The following is a 16,397-nucleotide window of genomic DNA, read 5'->3' as shown; positions in this document are numbered from 1 at the left end:
TTTTATTTGATTAACGTTTACAACAGGAAGCTACATATAAAGATATTGATTTTTTTATCGTTACAATTTAATTCAAATTTTCCATGTATCGTTCTGGACTTTTGTTGTGTTTAATATTTTTCTAAATGAATTATTTCGCTTGATTTTATAAAATGGGGTATATACTAGTTATATATTAATCTTATTAGAAAAAATATGAAATGTATTTTTAATACATCCATTTACAGCTAACTCATCAGAAACTTTTACTACTATTATATAATATATATATATATATACAGTCTGTCTAGTAAGAGCATTTATATATATATATATATATATTATTTGTAAATACAAAGATAAAATCTCTCGAGGTACATACAATTTTTTTCAGATATATCGTTATAACACTGTTCAACTAGTGTTTTCACATTAAAAACAATAAGAATTAATAATTACATAATAAACCTTATATGTTTTTAAAAAGATATCCTTTTCTGAAACAAATATAGAGGGAAGTCGTTTACATCGTACTCCTTAACATGCGTATTTAAACAAAATTATAACAAAAGTACTGAAGAGATCAATATCTTTGTACCTACATCAAACTTTGATTTATTGGCAATAAAACAAAATGACATTTTTACATTTGTTTATAAAATAAATATTATTTTTTAAAATCTGATTTGAAAAAGTAGCTTTCGGTATGACTGGGCCGTTAAATTGCTCCATTGGGTTCCTAAACCGTACTTCCAATAAATAATCATTAGTTTTTACAAAAAAAATCTAAATTTTCTTAAAATCTAACAAATAATGTTTATGAATTTTATATAATGAATAATATTTATAATTTTTAGTAATTTATCTTAAAAAGTCTCAATACAAATTTTTCTTACACTTTTTCTTATATAAATATCAAAATGTAGTAATTATAAAGTATTATTCAATTACTCAATCTAACATGTTATTTGTCATACATATAAATTGTAGGTATAATAAAAAGGCTAGTGATATTTAATTCAATTTTAAAGTAATTTTATCTTAAATGTATAGGTATAAATAGTCTTTAGATCAGTGACAAGTATGTGATTTATCCTACTATCTACATTTTTACAAATTTGCCAATAGCAACGTAACTTTTAAATATTTTGGTAATTTGATGCTACATATAAAAAGAGTTTAAATATCGATTATAACTCTGTACTACACTGTAATTCAATTCACTATTATATTCATCTTGTACTGATTGATAATATCTTATATAAATTGTACGAAGATTTAGATCAGATATCGCACCAAATCAATTTTGAATGTCATTCATAATCGGACAACTCGAAAACAAAAATGACAATACTAGCCATCTAGATCTACTAGTTGTCACCTTCGAAAAAAATGTTTCGCTCAGAAAGTACAACGAAAGTACAATTTAACCGTCGGTACGATTTAATCACCTTCACTCTATAGATATGTAAAGACATTTTTGATAAAGAAAACGTACATAATAATTAATTAATTACTTTAATTATTCTCTTTTTCTTTCTCTCATTTTTTTCCGGTATCTATGAAATATAAAGAAAAAATTACTTTATTATCAATTAACACATATGAGGCCTACGTATAGCAATATCAATTAGAAATTAAAACATCAAGATTAAAAAAAATATTCGTTACTAAAAGAATAGTGCTAAAGCGAAATGATGCCATCGGCAAAAGTCGCCAAAGTTATCGCGGAACGATTTGAGAACCGTTGCTTTAAAATCCCACTTTTCGAGCGCCTAGTTGGTATGATAATGTAATAAAATAAATGGAGGTTGCTGCTTCCTCTCCCAAGCAATATAGTCTTCCACCCTCTCTTAGTCTCTCTCTCTCTCTCTCTCCCCCTCCCTTCTACTCTCTCTCTCTCACTCTCTCTCTCTCTTTCTCTCTCTCTCCCTCCCACCTTCCCTCCCTCTTTCCATCCCCCCCCCTCTCTCTCTCTTTTTCTCTCTCTCCTGGTATTCCCTCTCATTCCTCTAGAACCCCGCAATTCGCTGTGCAGTTCTCTTTTTTCTCACCGTTACCTACACCACCCCTTCCGCCACCATACCTATCCGGGTCTCGAGATCGGGGGAGCACGCGAGACAGGGATGGAATCGAGAAGGTAGAAGGGAATGGAGAGAGTTCACCTCGAAAGCGAAATACAACAAGTCCTGCCGCCATTGCTGGATCACCCTTCAGCGGGAGTTTTGTCGTCGCGTGGGTGGGGGGTTGACAGTGCGACGAGAGTCGGTCTCACTCTATCCGACCGACCCGGTCGAACCCGCCACGACCCCGGCTTCCCTGCTTCCTGGGGGCAGCGGAATGGAAGTAGGGGATACACGGAGAATGCCGAGGTAGATAGGTCGAAAACTCCGCCTCCGCACATCCGCGAAAGCGAGTCAATACTATCACTACCTTCCGCCTCCTCGTTCCGCCATGCCTATACTCGCCCTTTTTCGCTAGAGGATATCGAAATTCGTTACCGGGATCTGCGCAACCTCCACGGGACTTACGATTGTAAGGGCGGAAAAAGGGTTGATCATAAGGGGGTTTGAGGTAGTCTGAGAAAGTGTCGATTTGTTTCCTCACTTCAACGACTGCGGTAAACAAGAAATGCTTTCTTAATCCTTAGTTACGTGGTTGATGTATTCTGTATATTTAATGTGAATTTAATCATAATAAGATTAATTTATTGATAATGAGAAATCTTTGTAAGCTCCTTTTTCAATATCGATGAAGTAAGATAGATTTGCAAAACAAACGATAATAATGTAATGTGTTTTCTCTGTCTATTCTCATTTTTAATACCTAAATTCAGAAATAACGCCTTCGAAGTTATGACGACAGATTATTGGAATTAGTAAAAAAAAGTTCTTGTACAAAGAATTTCTACACAATATTCGATAATTCTACAATTTAATAATTTAACGATTCAATAAATTATTTTTTTCGAAACATTTGTATAACATGAGATATATGTATCACATAGAAATATAATTTATAAAAATAATTTGTCTTTATATTTTTTAATATCTTATTATTAATAGTAATAGTATATCGTTATTAAGTATAAGATATGTATATTTTATTATTATTTGTATTTATTATTTATTATATTATTTTTATAATTATTTGTATATTTGGTTATATTTTTTTAAATTCAAAGTGCAGACACTTTTTTCGATAGTCACTAGTAAAATGCCTTTCCAACATAAATAATTATAAAAATAAAAAAGGGAATATAATATTATGTTATATTAAAGATATGCTCAGTATGATATAAGTTGGTCAAAGTTGCCTAAATGCTTTTTCTCTTTCAAAAGTTTAGAAGAATACTTAAGGTCTATCCGTTTCCCTCAATTATTTTCTGCGGTTCGCTGCCTGACTCGGCGCGTTTCATAGATCCGCTCGAAAAAGCATTAAGGTCGCTTACCCCCAGCGACGGGGCGTTTAACTCCCCGATTGCTTTGACAACTTAAGCAAACCCTTAAACCTCGCTCAAGCCTCGATGTAATTTATAAGCCGAGGGGATAACTCCGCCGGGGACCGTCAAACTGCCATGTGGCAAAATCCTCGTCGGCAGGGGAAGTCAGGGATTATGCAGTGTGATAAATAAATATGTACATTATCCAACATCCTCCATGAAGGAGTTGTGTCGGTGCAAATATACGTTGTTACGTTGTAGTCACCAAAGTCAAAACATGTCTTGAAAGGCTCACAGGTCTCCTGAAAATTTATTCCTCCTCGCCAAACACTGATAATACCTCACACCGATAATTTTTGAGTTTTTACTTCCCGTTCAGGGAATACGACTTATACTTTTGCTTCTAAATTTTATTTTAATTATTAATTAATTTATTATGGTGTATTATTAAATGGTGCATTATTATATCTTGTATTAGTAGTTCTTCCAGTTTATTGCTGTGTATCTCTTTTTTTATAATTTTATTTCAAAATATATTTTTATCTTGTGTATTGTAATTATTTTTTTTCTTTAGTTTACATTTAATTTACTTATATGTAAAAAATAAAGAGCTTATATATCATATTACTTTTAATATTGTCATTTTGCATTTTTACACTATGAATAAATTGAGATTTACCTAAAATTGATGCTTACCTAAAATTTAATCAATATTGCTAAAGCTAATGTAGTTTATTTTAACGAACATGTATAGTAACAATTAAGACAGTAGTAGTAAGTAGTCTATGAAAGAGTTGTGAGTCAGTGATGATAACTTAGTTAATCGGATTTATTTTTATTACAAGTAATCGTTACAATATATATATATATGTATATATATATCACCGAGAATACGTTTTACAGCAAATAGTATCACAACACGAAATATACAGAGAAAGTGCGGACGAGCATTCATCGCCGAGAAAAATCAATTTCACACATCTTTATAAACAAAATTATTTTCATTATGGAAATAATTTGATTTTAATTGATGTTACGCAACATTAAATTTTATGAATTCATATTGCCGCTTCAGTTATTTCAAAATGTAATTTAATTTTGACTGTATATGATTTATTAATCGTATCTCTGATGCATAAATTTGTTTGTGAGCAAAAAAGAAAAAGAAATATTTTAATTGAGTTAATTTTTTAAATAATCTTAATACGAATTCACAAATATATGTTTCGTAAAATAATCGATTTCCGTACTTGCGTTTTTGACGTTAACGAAGCTGTAAAATTCGTGCCCACCCTATCACTTTTTTCTCTAATTCGATAATTCAATGATGAATTTAAAAGGAAAAAAAGTGAAATTAGTAATGAAGTATCCCCGCTTTTCGGATTAATTCATCGACTTTCTATGAAAAACAGAAAATGTGCTATCAACGTGTCGAGCCTAACGCCCGATAAATATATCTATAATAAATAAATACATGTATATATCTATATGTGTATATTTACGCCGCAATTGAGTGTCCCTCAGTCCACTTTAGTTGCCGTTTTATTCGTTAGCGTTTTATTCGTTAGCCATTCTTTTCAGTGCTTCGCGTTTGTACGATAGAAATATTCGCCAATCGAAATCTTCACGATCATTATAGAGGGACTTAGGACTTCGTCCTTAGGCCTGATCGTGTCGAAAAGAAGTTCGCGCGTTCTGCTTCTTGATTCTTTCATTTAAAAAAAAAAAAAAGCTTTGTCTGCTAGTCTTTACTGTCTTTCTTCGATGATTGCGGATTTTGCCTTTCATAAATCTCGTCCTGGCTCTGAATTATTTGGATTTTGCATCATGTATTTACGTTTTTTGTTATGTAACGTTCGTAGTAAAGTCCTTTGGTATTTAAAATGTATTTAGTTTTTATACATGTCACAAAGGACCTTCTCCATCGGCGTGTTGCCGATAGTCCTGTGAAAATAGATCAATTCCACTCTTGCAGCTGGAACTGTTCGCAACAACGGCAGCAGCAACAACAATCTACCAAAGCGGGCTGGACTATTTGGTTGTTGAGCACGTGCGTGATGTCCAAGCATTAGCTGCGCCTGATCCTGTAAATTCTCAATCTGGCTCGAATCCTTTAAACCGCGGGTTTCTGTAAATTTGGAAAAATCCGATTTCTAAGAGTGCGTGCGTGTCTCTCGCAAGTGTACGAAATTAAATAATCATTTCGGTGCGCAGTTTAAATAACTAAGTATGTAGTATATATAAATTCATCGAATTATCTAAGCAACCAAGATCTAGCTTAACCGTTAAAGGTTTTATTTCTTATTTGTTGTGTAATTACATTTACGGTCTTACAAAATTCCTTGAATGTATGTATATATTCATAACTGCACTCTTATCGAAATCAAGCAGATTAATGGAAAATGACACGAAGGTGAAAAGAGAGAGAAAATACAGTTTACAATTAAATATCGAGGAAAATAAATTAAATAGTAGAACGTTAAAGATAAACTCGCAAAATCAGCGTTGTGCGAAACGAGGCAAATCAAAGACAAGAATTACTAACCTGGGCGAAAGAGGACAATAGCCTTCATACAAGCGAATTCCGCAGGATCGACCATGACCGCCTTGTATCTCTGCAGGGTATCGTGTAAGTGTCTAACATCCGCCGCCACTTGGCTGGGCTTTCCCGTAGTGGTTTGCAGATGCAACCCCGAATGCGGATGCGGGTGAGGCGAGAGGGTCAGAGCAGTAAGCTCAGCGGCGCTAAAGAGAGGCGAAGATTCAAGCGGCAGACACCATTGAACTGCATTTAGTAGGAACAGCTCCGACCAAACTTCTTCTAGTAATATTACCTGCGCAATAAATACAGGTTTGCGGTTTATCTATAACTATATTCATTACCTCTGTAAAGTACTGTTAGAAATATGTGTGAATTTTCCTCCTTATATATAATGAATTCTTTAGCCTAACTAATATTTTTTACTTCTATCATCACGATTACTATATTTATGTACATCGTAATGAATTATCAAAAAAAATTGTGCAAATAAAATATATACAAGGATATGTTAAATTTATAATAAATAAATATTGGAAGATACGGATAGATCGCTTTTGATAAAATCATTACCTGATCTCTGAATGGCAGACCAGCGAAAGAGGGAAGATTCTTCGCCCATTTGACTGCCATGAAGAGCAATCTTGCGCTAGTCTCGTAAACCGTTTCAGCACTCGCTGGTGAATATAAGGACGGCAGCACCGGTGGAAGCTGGGTGCATCCGCTTCGTTGAGGCGTCAACGGCTCCTCGTTTGTTACATCTATACTGTCCTCGGAAGCGTTTCCTGTTTAGACGCAAAGCTTTTTCTTTATTCAAATATACAATTTCCATAACGGTGACAATATAGTGAATGGCCAAGATTCGGAAACGATACTCGCACAAATTTATGTAAAAGGTAAGGTCAGAAGCAGCGTGTCATACGAGTTTCAAGAATATTTCATACAAATGTATACATAGTATATACATATACACATACATACACACACACACATATATATTAATATTTATATAATTTTCCAATTTTATTATTGTTAATATTTATACTTTAAACAAATTATATATATATATGAAAGTTGTGTTCATTACATTCTGTTTTTATTGAACAACACATTTTTAAATAGATTATTTACTTTATTTGTTATGATTTTTATTATTGTAAACTAAAAACTTAGTAAAAAATAATAAAAATCCTAGCGCTCTTATATAAGTGCGTATTTAAAATGACTTATACAAAAATTTAGAATGTTTGTTTTGAGTGAAAAGAAGAGTTGTATTACTTTTAAGTGCGATTTAGATAGAATAATTTTATCATAATGTTTTTTCATTATTTTGAAATATCTATTGAACATTCTTAAGACGAATACGGTGAATAAAACGATTGTTTATTACACATACTTCTTATTAATTTTGCTCAGCTCTTGCAAGTGTTATTTTTTATCATCTTAAAAAAGTAACAGCTTTATTATCTTAAAAAAAGTTAATAACTTTTTATAAGCATAACAATTGCATTTAAATGCATACCGTCCTCGTTTTCTTGCCGAGGTGGTGTTGTTGCGTTGTTTGCGGAATTTGTCGTCGGTGCGACTGTAGGCAGAGGTAGTGGCGTAGTATATCTCGCCATGGCCAAGGATACGGGCGGTCTGAGAAATAATTCATGACATAAAAGATAACAGTATTTGAATAATAATAATTGACAAGTATGTATAGTATAAAGAATTGATAATTTCTATATCACAATATGTTCCGTTATAAAAAATACACGCAAATATGCACGATATGTATTTCAAAAATATTTTAATTATATACAATATTATCACATCATTAAATGCTGTAAAAGACACGGAGGAAATTTTATTTTATATTAATCGTCTATTTAAAAAGATTACTAGAATTGTGTTATTATAATTTTCCAAATGCAAACTCGATCTGGTAATAAGTTAAAAGTATTAAATGTATGCATACAACGATTGTGCAAGCGACGATATCTTCAGTCAGGTCGTACGCGTGTTTCGTTTATAGATTCGTCTTGTTCCATGCAGGGATATTTTCCATCGGTTTTAGTTAGGTTGGTCGGCGAACAACTATTGTAATCCCTAAGAAAACGATCAAGGAGGAAACGCCATCGATGCTTTCATAATAAGATTCCTTTTAACGAACCCAATTCTCGCAGTTATTTCCATTGCAAATTTGATGGTGCAGATGACGTTTCGCGGTGAGATCGCGGTTGATCCTCAAGCAAAGCAGCAACGGCAAAGGTAAATTTCCTGTTTCTCGACTGTACTGAATTTTAAATATATTTTGGCATTTAGCTAAGTATGTGTCTAGAAATAAGACGTGTCGCTATATTGTATCGATTTACAGCAACGGACGAGGTAATTCGTAATTCTGGAGGCGAAATTATCGGCACCATTACGACGCTCGAGGGTGAGATTCCGTCGCGACACCGACGGAAGATCGATGCGGTCGGACCGGGTTCGCCACAAAGAATGGCGATTCCGGCTGGCAGAAACTTCGCCAGTTGCTATATGGAACTGTGTAAGCAGCAACGATTGCGACCGTTGCCGGTGATATGTGTGACCTTGCCACATAATCTGGACTTCACTACCGATCGTATCAAAATGGACGACTGGAGACCGATCTTGAACTCACTTTCTCTCGATCGCTCGCTCAAATCCATCAGCGTGCATAGCAGGTTGCAAATCAAATTGACTTTGATACTTTTTATTCCTCTTTTATCTTTAATGTTCATTAATTGATCTTTATGTACTGGTTGCAAATCCGATGGTATTATTTTAGGTGCTTGTGACCAAAAATTCGCACATACATTTAAGTGTTATTTTTCTTTTTATTTACGCTAAATATATATTTGGTTTAAATATATTTTAATTATTTCCTTTTTATTTTATCGTGTCAATCTTTTATTTCAAAGTACACCCTAAACTTGCAACAAATGATATTGAGGATACATATCAGCGAAGTATATAATTTATCCTTAAATTCGTTCACAATCTCGATATAAAAAAGTCATAAATACTTATGCTACAAAGTTTCTGCCAGGTATCAATGCCGCAAACCGTTAGAAGAGATTAATTCCGAGGATAAAGCGCGAGCAATGGGTAAAGCTCCGGTGGTTCTCACACGTTATTTGTTGGAGTGGCTGTCACAGAGTATCGGCCAATGTGTGAGGAATTCACCCAGTCTCACGCACTTGGAACTCGAAGGTATCCCATTTCCACCGGATTGCATTGCGGTGCTCTGCGTTGGCCTGTCGGGAACACAGACTCTACATCATTTATCTCTTCGACGTTGTTACATCGGCGACAACGGCTGCGAATTGATCTGTCGAACGATAGCGGACATACGCAGCGTGAAGTCATTGAATCTTAGTTACTGCGACCTTACACCGAGCAGTGGCAGCGCATTAGCGTCCGCGCTCTCAAGACAGAAATTGGCATTGTACCACGACACCTGGAAACAATCGCTGAGATACCGCGAGCCCAATTTCGACACGATGCCTGGGCTACGTCGGCTGACGTTAAACGATAATCCGCATCTGGGGAATTGCGCCGTTATGGAAATGATTGAGGCAATACGCGACAGTTTGTGGATGAAAGCGCTGGATCTTCAGCATTGTGGCTTGACGGATCAAATCGGCGCGGATTTGCTGAACTTACTTGACCAGAATAGCACGCTGATAGTACTCGACGTGAGGAAGAACGTGAACCTAAACGACGAGCTCGCGACGGAGGTGATGAGAAGATTAGTGAAGAATGATGTTGAGGGAAAATCGGAATACAAGTGGATGGGTTTAACGCCAAAGGATAAGAAAATCGTATCGACTGATATTCGAAGAGGTAGTGAGAACGAGGACACTACGAAGCTTGTGAAAGCGCGAAGTGTCTTTACTAAATACACAAAGCGACCGTGTCAGATAATTCCACCGAGAAGAACAGTTCCAATATCGCTGTTATCGACAAAAATGAAGATTCGACCTTTACCGCCGGACTTTCGTAATATAACTCAACAACGCGATTCAATCCATTCGCAAATGATCAACAATGTACGAACGATGCCCAAGGTCTCTCTTCATTTGGATCTTCAATCTCGTATTCAGCCCGCGGTGAATCGCGTCGATTGCGACGTCGGGGCGCAATCGAAACACAAAGATACCGTAAAATGTTCCGACGAGACAAGTTTGAAGAGTTTTGATTCTCCCAAGATAGACGTTGGTATGCAAAGTGTGAACCAGCAGAGTGATTCAGAAGAAATCCAATGTATTCTCAGGCAATTGGCGGAAGCTCAAGCAGAACACGATCGTCTTCTGAAGGAGACCAAACGAACCGATCTTTTGCTTGTTGAAGAACGAGCGCGTCGCGAAGCCGCCGAGATGAACCTGCGATCGGCACAAGACAACTTGGTCAAGCTGGAATGTGCTCTGCAGAAGAAGGAAAACGAGACTAGAGGTTACCTGCTAGTCAGCCAGCAGTCCTTGGACGAGATATGCTTGTCATTCGATCGGCTTCTAGAGCTATTAGAGAACGTTGCCGGCAAATATCCGTACGACAGGACATTGGAATCGCAGCAAATCGTAAGCGCAGACATTAAGCGATGCATAACATCCGTCATTAGGCAGACCAAGTCAGAGAATCTCAAACGGGGCGTCTACAAGGTGGACGCCGAATTGCCGCAATACATCGTGGACAGCGCGCAAAAGTTTGTCAAATCTGAGAGCGACGTAAGATCGATGATGCCGATTCCGGCGACATATCTTGAGAGAAAGATTGGCGAGTGTCCGGAGAACAATGAACTGCATCATCGGTGTCGCGAGATCGATAAATCGATGTCGTCCGCTGATCGAGCCCGAGCGATCTTCGCAAGCATCATTAGCGGTGATGCTATTGACTTATGCTAGTCGCGATACGGAGCGGCTGAATTCGACGATCGTGCAAAGATAGTCGTGTAGTAAAGCCTCTATTTGGAAGTTTCACACATGAGACGTATAATATATATATATATTTTGTACACGTATATTATACAGGAATACACTGTGCGTAGAGACATACACACGCAGAGATGCTGCGTTTAACCCTTCTGTTACTTAAGGGATACTTCATTTCCGCGCAATCTCTTTGCTATTAATTTTGATTTGAATATCATAAACTTCTAAGTGAAGTGTCGTAAAAGCGCGGAAGAGAGACTCTTCTTTAGATATTTATTAATAGACGTCTTTTCTTTGTACTATTTGAGAAGTAAATAATTTTTGTTTCCATTTCGTCATACATATATATATTTCTGGGTTTGCAAAATTGGTATAACTATAAACAAAAATTGAAAGACTACAATTCACTTTTATATATATACTAAAATGACTAAAAGATCTGAAATTATTTAATCATCTTAATACGCGATTACACGACGGTTATTTGAAAATTATATAGGAAAACGTATTTGTGAGGTACACATTCATCTCTGTTGTGCCATACTTAATCGTCAGATATTCTTCAGAGAAAATAAAAGTAACAAATAACGCAAAATGTAAAAGATAAATTGTTTATTTCAAATTGCTTATTCAAATAGTTAACAAATGATCAAGATAATTACTGACAATGAGTTAAGAATATCAGTTAGTACTTCTAAATAAACTTTGACGAAATGCATAATCTGTAGTCGGAAAGTGATGTTATTTATTAGGAAGTTTCGATTACTCGCGTGACGAAAAGCGTGTAATGCTCAAATCCATTTATAGCCACATTTTTTTAGCTCTTTATTGTACATGGAATAAATATTGCTTATTATTTCCGTAAAACTTTGTGTAAATATTTCTTGCAACGAGAGAGTAAGATAACTCTTTCTGATTACAACACGATTAATATCTTCTTGTCATTCTCGGTCTTGTCTTCTCAATGAAGCAGATTATAGTCAGCTCATAACTGTAACAATAACCTCGAGTCGACATTAATTTATGTGTAATTATAGATTCTGGGGTTATTGACGATTATACGCTTGTCTGCTCCAATGCAAGTTTCAAAGCTTCATGTTTACGCGATCGAATGGTTGATTTTAATAGAAACGATCTCTCTCTTCTCTCATGATTCGTATCAAATCGTTCTGTAGAACCAAATGGCCGGAGTGTGAATCGTTTTATAACAATACACAGATTATATATCCAATTACGTAAATACGTTTCAAACTCTAGCATTAACACAGATACGCATCCATTATCAAAGATGCTCCATTTTAACTCATTTAATTCTTTGTTTCACAATTTTTTAAAACGTCCCAGTCGACGCCAACTTAAATTTGTTAAACTTTTTTGAATTAATTGAATTATACTACAACTATAGAAAAAAAAAAGTAATCTTTTACATATTTTGTATTAAAATATAAAATTTCCTCTTGCAAATTTGTAGAAATTAGTTGATTTGATATATATACACGATTTATTAATCAAAAAATTCTTCTGGAGGTATCCCTTTCGACTCTCAATCCTTTGACTTTTTAAATGTTTAAGAATGTAACACAGATTAATTTGTTACATTCTTGAAGTGAGAATAAGCTTATATCACAGGAAGATTGGTCGCTTGTGTAACGCGCACGGTATGATAACTCGCCGAGAATGACGCGCTGCGCCGCGTCAGGACGCCAACCGTCGCTTTTAACATTCACCCCTTGGCGCTCTATGGATTTTCCATTAGTTCCAACCTGGACAGCCGGTTACCTGAAAAACGCTATGCCTCGGGCTGCTAGTCAAAGGTAATTTTTCATGATAGATCACGCTCGGCGTGTCGCTCACAACGGCGAAAGGTAAGCTTGGTGCGCAGCAGAAGATCAAACGTGCCAACAACGTCGTCGGCCCTCGTTGCTCTTGCCGTTGCATCCGTCGACAAGTGATTATCGATCGTTGTCTCCATCGCTTACCGTTCTCTAATCGACCGTGTCTATATTGAAATTTTGTACAGTCTTGAAAACGTGATTCGCAAGTATGCCAACATTCAACACTTTTGCCCTTTCGAAGTAATGGCGTTCCGAGAGTTTCGGATACGTTTTCGAGATAACATCGCCGATTTGTGTGATGGTCTCAGTTATGGTTAATAACTCAGCGATACGTTTTAGTGAGATTTTGTTGAACACAATCTCGTTTATTTCAGCTATTGACTCTTCCGCTTTTTTTTTAATCATTGATTTCTAATGTTTAATAATTTATTTTTTAAATGTAACCATACAGCGATAAGATTAGATTAGCAAGTTAATCAGAGTAACTATATAGAATTAAACAAATAATTACTTACCCAAAGACACCTACGGCGACGGCAGCTTCGCGTAGAGCTCGTTCTTGATCCATCTCTACGAGCGCTTCCGGTCTGATGGTGGCAGTATTCCTTGGTTGACGTTCATTCTGAACAGCTACAATTGTTTATTTGCTCATGTTTATAAATATAATATATGTATACATACATATACATGAACACAAATACAAAAACATATACTCATATGTATACATGTATATACAATACATATCTGTATGTACACGGGGTATATTTTGATTTTAATTATTCATTTTGAACACTTTCGCAAAAGTATTTAATATTTAAATGACATATAGACTGCGTTTGTGGAACGCGCGCTGTCAGCGCTGCTGTATCATTATAATTTTAGGTCTGTTTTGTATATTCTTGCATTCTATAAACTGGTGTACATGATACAATAAGTTGCAGTGAAACAAACGTAGAATGATTATGGGTTGTTGTGATAGAAAAACATAAAGTTAAACTTGAACTTTCTGTAACTATTTTCTATATATGTACGAATCAACCATAATAAGAGAGAAGAGGTAGTAAATAAAATCAGCGTGGTATTTGCAAAACTGCGGTATTTTGTTAAAAATCGAATCGTTTTTCCAATTGATTGCTAACGACATATCGTAACATAGCGCGGTGAAATTTTTACGATAGATATTCATCGTGTCGCACGATCACTTTTTCAATTTTTTTTTCCTTTTTTGTTCATTTTCGGAAAAAAAAACTGGCAACTCTTCGAACGAAAGCGTATTGTAAACGACGAATGCGCTCGATGAACAATAAGAGCGTTGTGCCGCTTTTCAAATTCGTGAATGATTGAAACATTATTGAAATATTAGTTGAACGGATTCAAGGGAATGGGGAACGACGAGGGTTTGCGGTTGCCCGCCGCCCTCTCGTCAAACTCACGTAACGCCATGTTATATCACGCTGGCGGTCTGCATCTGACACGCGTGAATTCAACAAGGCATGCAGCAAACTAGCAACGCTTATTGTTTGTAATACGTAATGCAGTATGATCACCTAAGAGTTTTATTTATCAATCATCCATGAGAGAATAAAAATATTTCCGATTACGATGATAATTATTACATTTCTATTCATTGTAAGAAGTATAATTGATAAATAATAAATACATAAGCTTTTTTTCAAAATTGAAATATCAATATCAGTATGTTCTTCAAAGTTAGTGGTCCAAGAAAAAGAGAGAGAGAGAGAGAGAGAGAGAGAGAGATTCAGTGGTAACGAATTTTGCAAATACGCGATAAATTCTCAAAATTCCTTAAAATTTCTTTTTACTAAAAACCTCTACTATTTTTTCTACGTTTTGATTAAAGGTAATCTGATCTATGTATACCACTCTACATGAAAAAAAAGAATCACTTGATCGTGATATCTCGTGTGTTCTTTTCTCTAAAATATTCCGTAAATAACTTGAAGAAATAAACGATTGGGATCACCAGGGTTAACGCGAAAGCGCCGTCGTTTTTATTCACGCGAGCCAATCAAGCGCATTTGCAAGCTCATTCTCGTGAGGTTCGCCGTAGCGAAGTGTTCGTTGTGTCTTCGTTGCCGCTGTAAACATTGCGGTCGTTAGCGACAGTCGCGTGGCCTTCGACGAATCCCGAAGGGTTAATTGGAGGAAATAAACGTATGCAACGTGCAGCCGACCGTCTATTGCGCACGCGGAGACTCGTTTGCACCCTTCGGCGCTTCCCGTTCGCGACTTCATCGATGGAGATAACCAGAAAGGACTAAGGACAAGCGGGGACAATATCGGGCAAAGGGTGCTCTCCTGCGGTGCGGCGACAATGCAAATGAGAGAAATAATCTGCACGAGGGTGTTTCGCGTATTCTGGTGCGAGAATCTGAACAAAAAAATGTTACGAGGGATAACGATAAAACTGTACCTGCGGATATGAGCAATAATATTACGCTTTCAATGATCGTTACTTACAATTATTTAATAATCAACTTTCATAATTCATTTGCTATCTAATTGCTAATATCGAAAAAACTAGAGAAAGATAATATTCTTTTTTATAATCTTTTTACATTGTATATATGTGAGATTTATATATACTGTAGCGTGTATTATTTTTTTTTTATTAATTTAGTTATTATAATATTTACAAAATGGTTAATGGAAAATAAATTCAAATGATCAATATAGTAGTTTTTAAAAATATTCTTACAAGATAGAATTGTGAAGAGAGAATTCATTATCCGCGTTAAGAATTAAAATAATAAAAATAATGATGAAGAATTCTGTAGACAGTAATGACCGAAGGGATTGTCAATTAAAAAAGCGAAGAAGTTGAGAAAAGGGGTGGTCAGAAAGCAGGACGGCCTCTCGCAGCGAAGTGAATGCAAATTAAATGGAAACAAGAGCGTATACGGGGCGTTTATCTTTTCTAGTGTGAAACATGTCGCGAGGACAGTGAGAGCGACGAGGATCGAGAGAGAAGGAGAAGAAACGGAGGTCCGACGAAACAAGAGGACCCCATTAAGCCGCTCAGCAGGTTGCACGCCGGAGGTAAAGCGAGCCGACACGCTTTTTATTATTACGAAATTACTGCGCGCTCGTTGCCGAGCCGCTGCTAAAAGGGAACCCGGGAAAAATTGCGCCAGGCTCGCCGACAATAAGTGCCCTAATCGCGCGACCATTAAAGTACGGCGGACGCCACGAGTCTCCTTTTTGGTGCTTGTGACACAAGAGTGTCTTTCACGCGCACTAATATGGCTTGTCGTAATTATTCCGCTCACCTTCCCCATGTAAATCTGAAGAGCGCCAAATGCGTATAGATCCGCGAGAATTGTAAAAATTTTATTGTCAAGAGCAACTTGCACGATTTCAGTTTCTGATGTACTTCGACATCTCTCATTGTGTTCTATTAATTTAATATGTGTGCATCTTATTTTTAATTGTCATTTTTCTTATAAGTCATTTTTAGATTATCGAATGCTTTATCACTTCTGTCGCACCTTCTGTCATTTATTGTTAGTAATATTATAGACAAAAAAGAGATCGATTTTAATTTTTTTCGCGCGTTCTCTTTTACCCTTTTAAGAAGACGTTCTTCCTAAAAAGAAAGAATTGATCAATCAACAGATCAGAATGACACGTTATTGGTATCG

General features: G+C 35.9%; 2 protein-coding genes across 2 annotated transcripts in view; one reads left to right on the top strand and one right to left on the bottom strand.

Moving 5' to 3' along the window:
• Nucleotides 1-1,983: 1,983 nt before the first annotated feature.
• The window catches only part of LOC108782982 (photoreceptor-specific nuclear receptor), a 35,135-nt gene continuing 20,721 nt past the window's right edge, over nt 1,984-16,397 (bottom strand). Inside the window, 11 exon segments of the mRNA XM_083287344.1 lie at nt 1,984-2,049; nt 2,052-2,065; nt 2,145-2,223; nt 2,225-2,259; nt 2,262-2,305; nt 2,348-2,483; nt 5,322-5,549; nt 5,967-6,255; nt 6,534-6,745; nt 7,483-7,601; nt 13,251-13,365. Coding sequence (XP_083143470.1) covers nt 1,984-2,049; nt 2,052-2,065; nt 2,145-2,223; nt 2,225-2,259; nt 2,262-2,305; nt 2,348-2,483; nt 5,322-5,549; nt 5,967-6,255; nt 6,534-6,745; nt 7,483-7,601; nt 13,251-13,365 — 1,337 coding nt within the window.
• Nucleotides 8,448-10,873, top strand: LOC108782981 (protein Cep78 homolog). The gene is made up of 2 exons (XM_018551387.1): nt 8,448-8,653; nt 9,019-10,873. Exons 1-2 carry the CDS (start codon nt 8,448-8,450, stop codon nt 10,871-10,873), a joined length of 2,061 nt encoding a protein of 686 aa, XP_018406889.1.

The sequence above is a fragment of the Cyphomyrmex costatus genome, unplaced genomic scaffold, assembly GCF_001594065.2.
Source record: "Cyphomyrmex costatus isolate MS0001 unplaced genomic scaffold, Ccosl1.0 scaffold14, whole genome shotgun sequence".
Taxonomy (NCBI): Eukaryota; Metazoa; Arthropoda; class Insecta; order Hymenoptera; family Formicidae; genus Cyphomyrmex; species Cyphomyrmex costatus.
Note: the sequence above shows the minus strand (reverse complement) of the source record. Positions and strands in the feature narration are given on the sequence as shown.

What these genes read in the sequence shown, in the direction of transcription:
- LOC108782981 (XM_018551387.1), top strand. Translation starts at nt 8,448, where the DNA reads ATGGCGATTCCGGCTGGCAGAAACTTCGCCAGTTGCTATATGGAACTG. An exon ending in TCCATCAGCGTGCATAGCAG is followed by an intron (nt 8,654 to 9,018) that starts GTTGCAAATCAA and finishes AGTTTCTGCCAG; the next exon opens with GTATCAATGCCGCAAACCGT.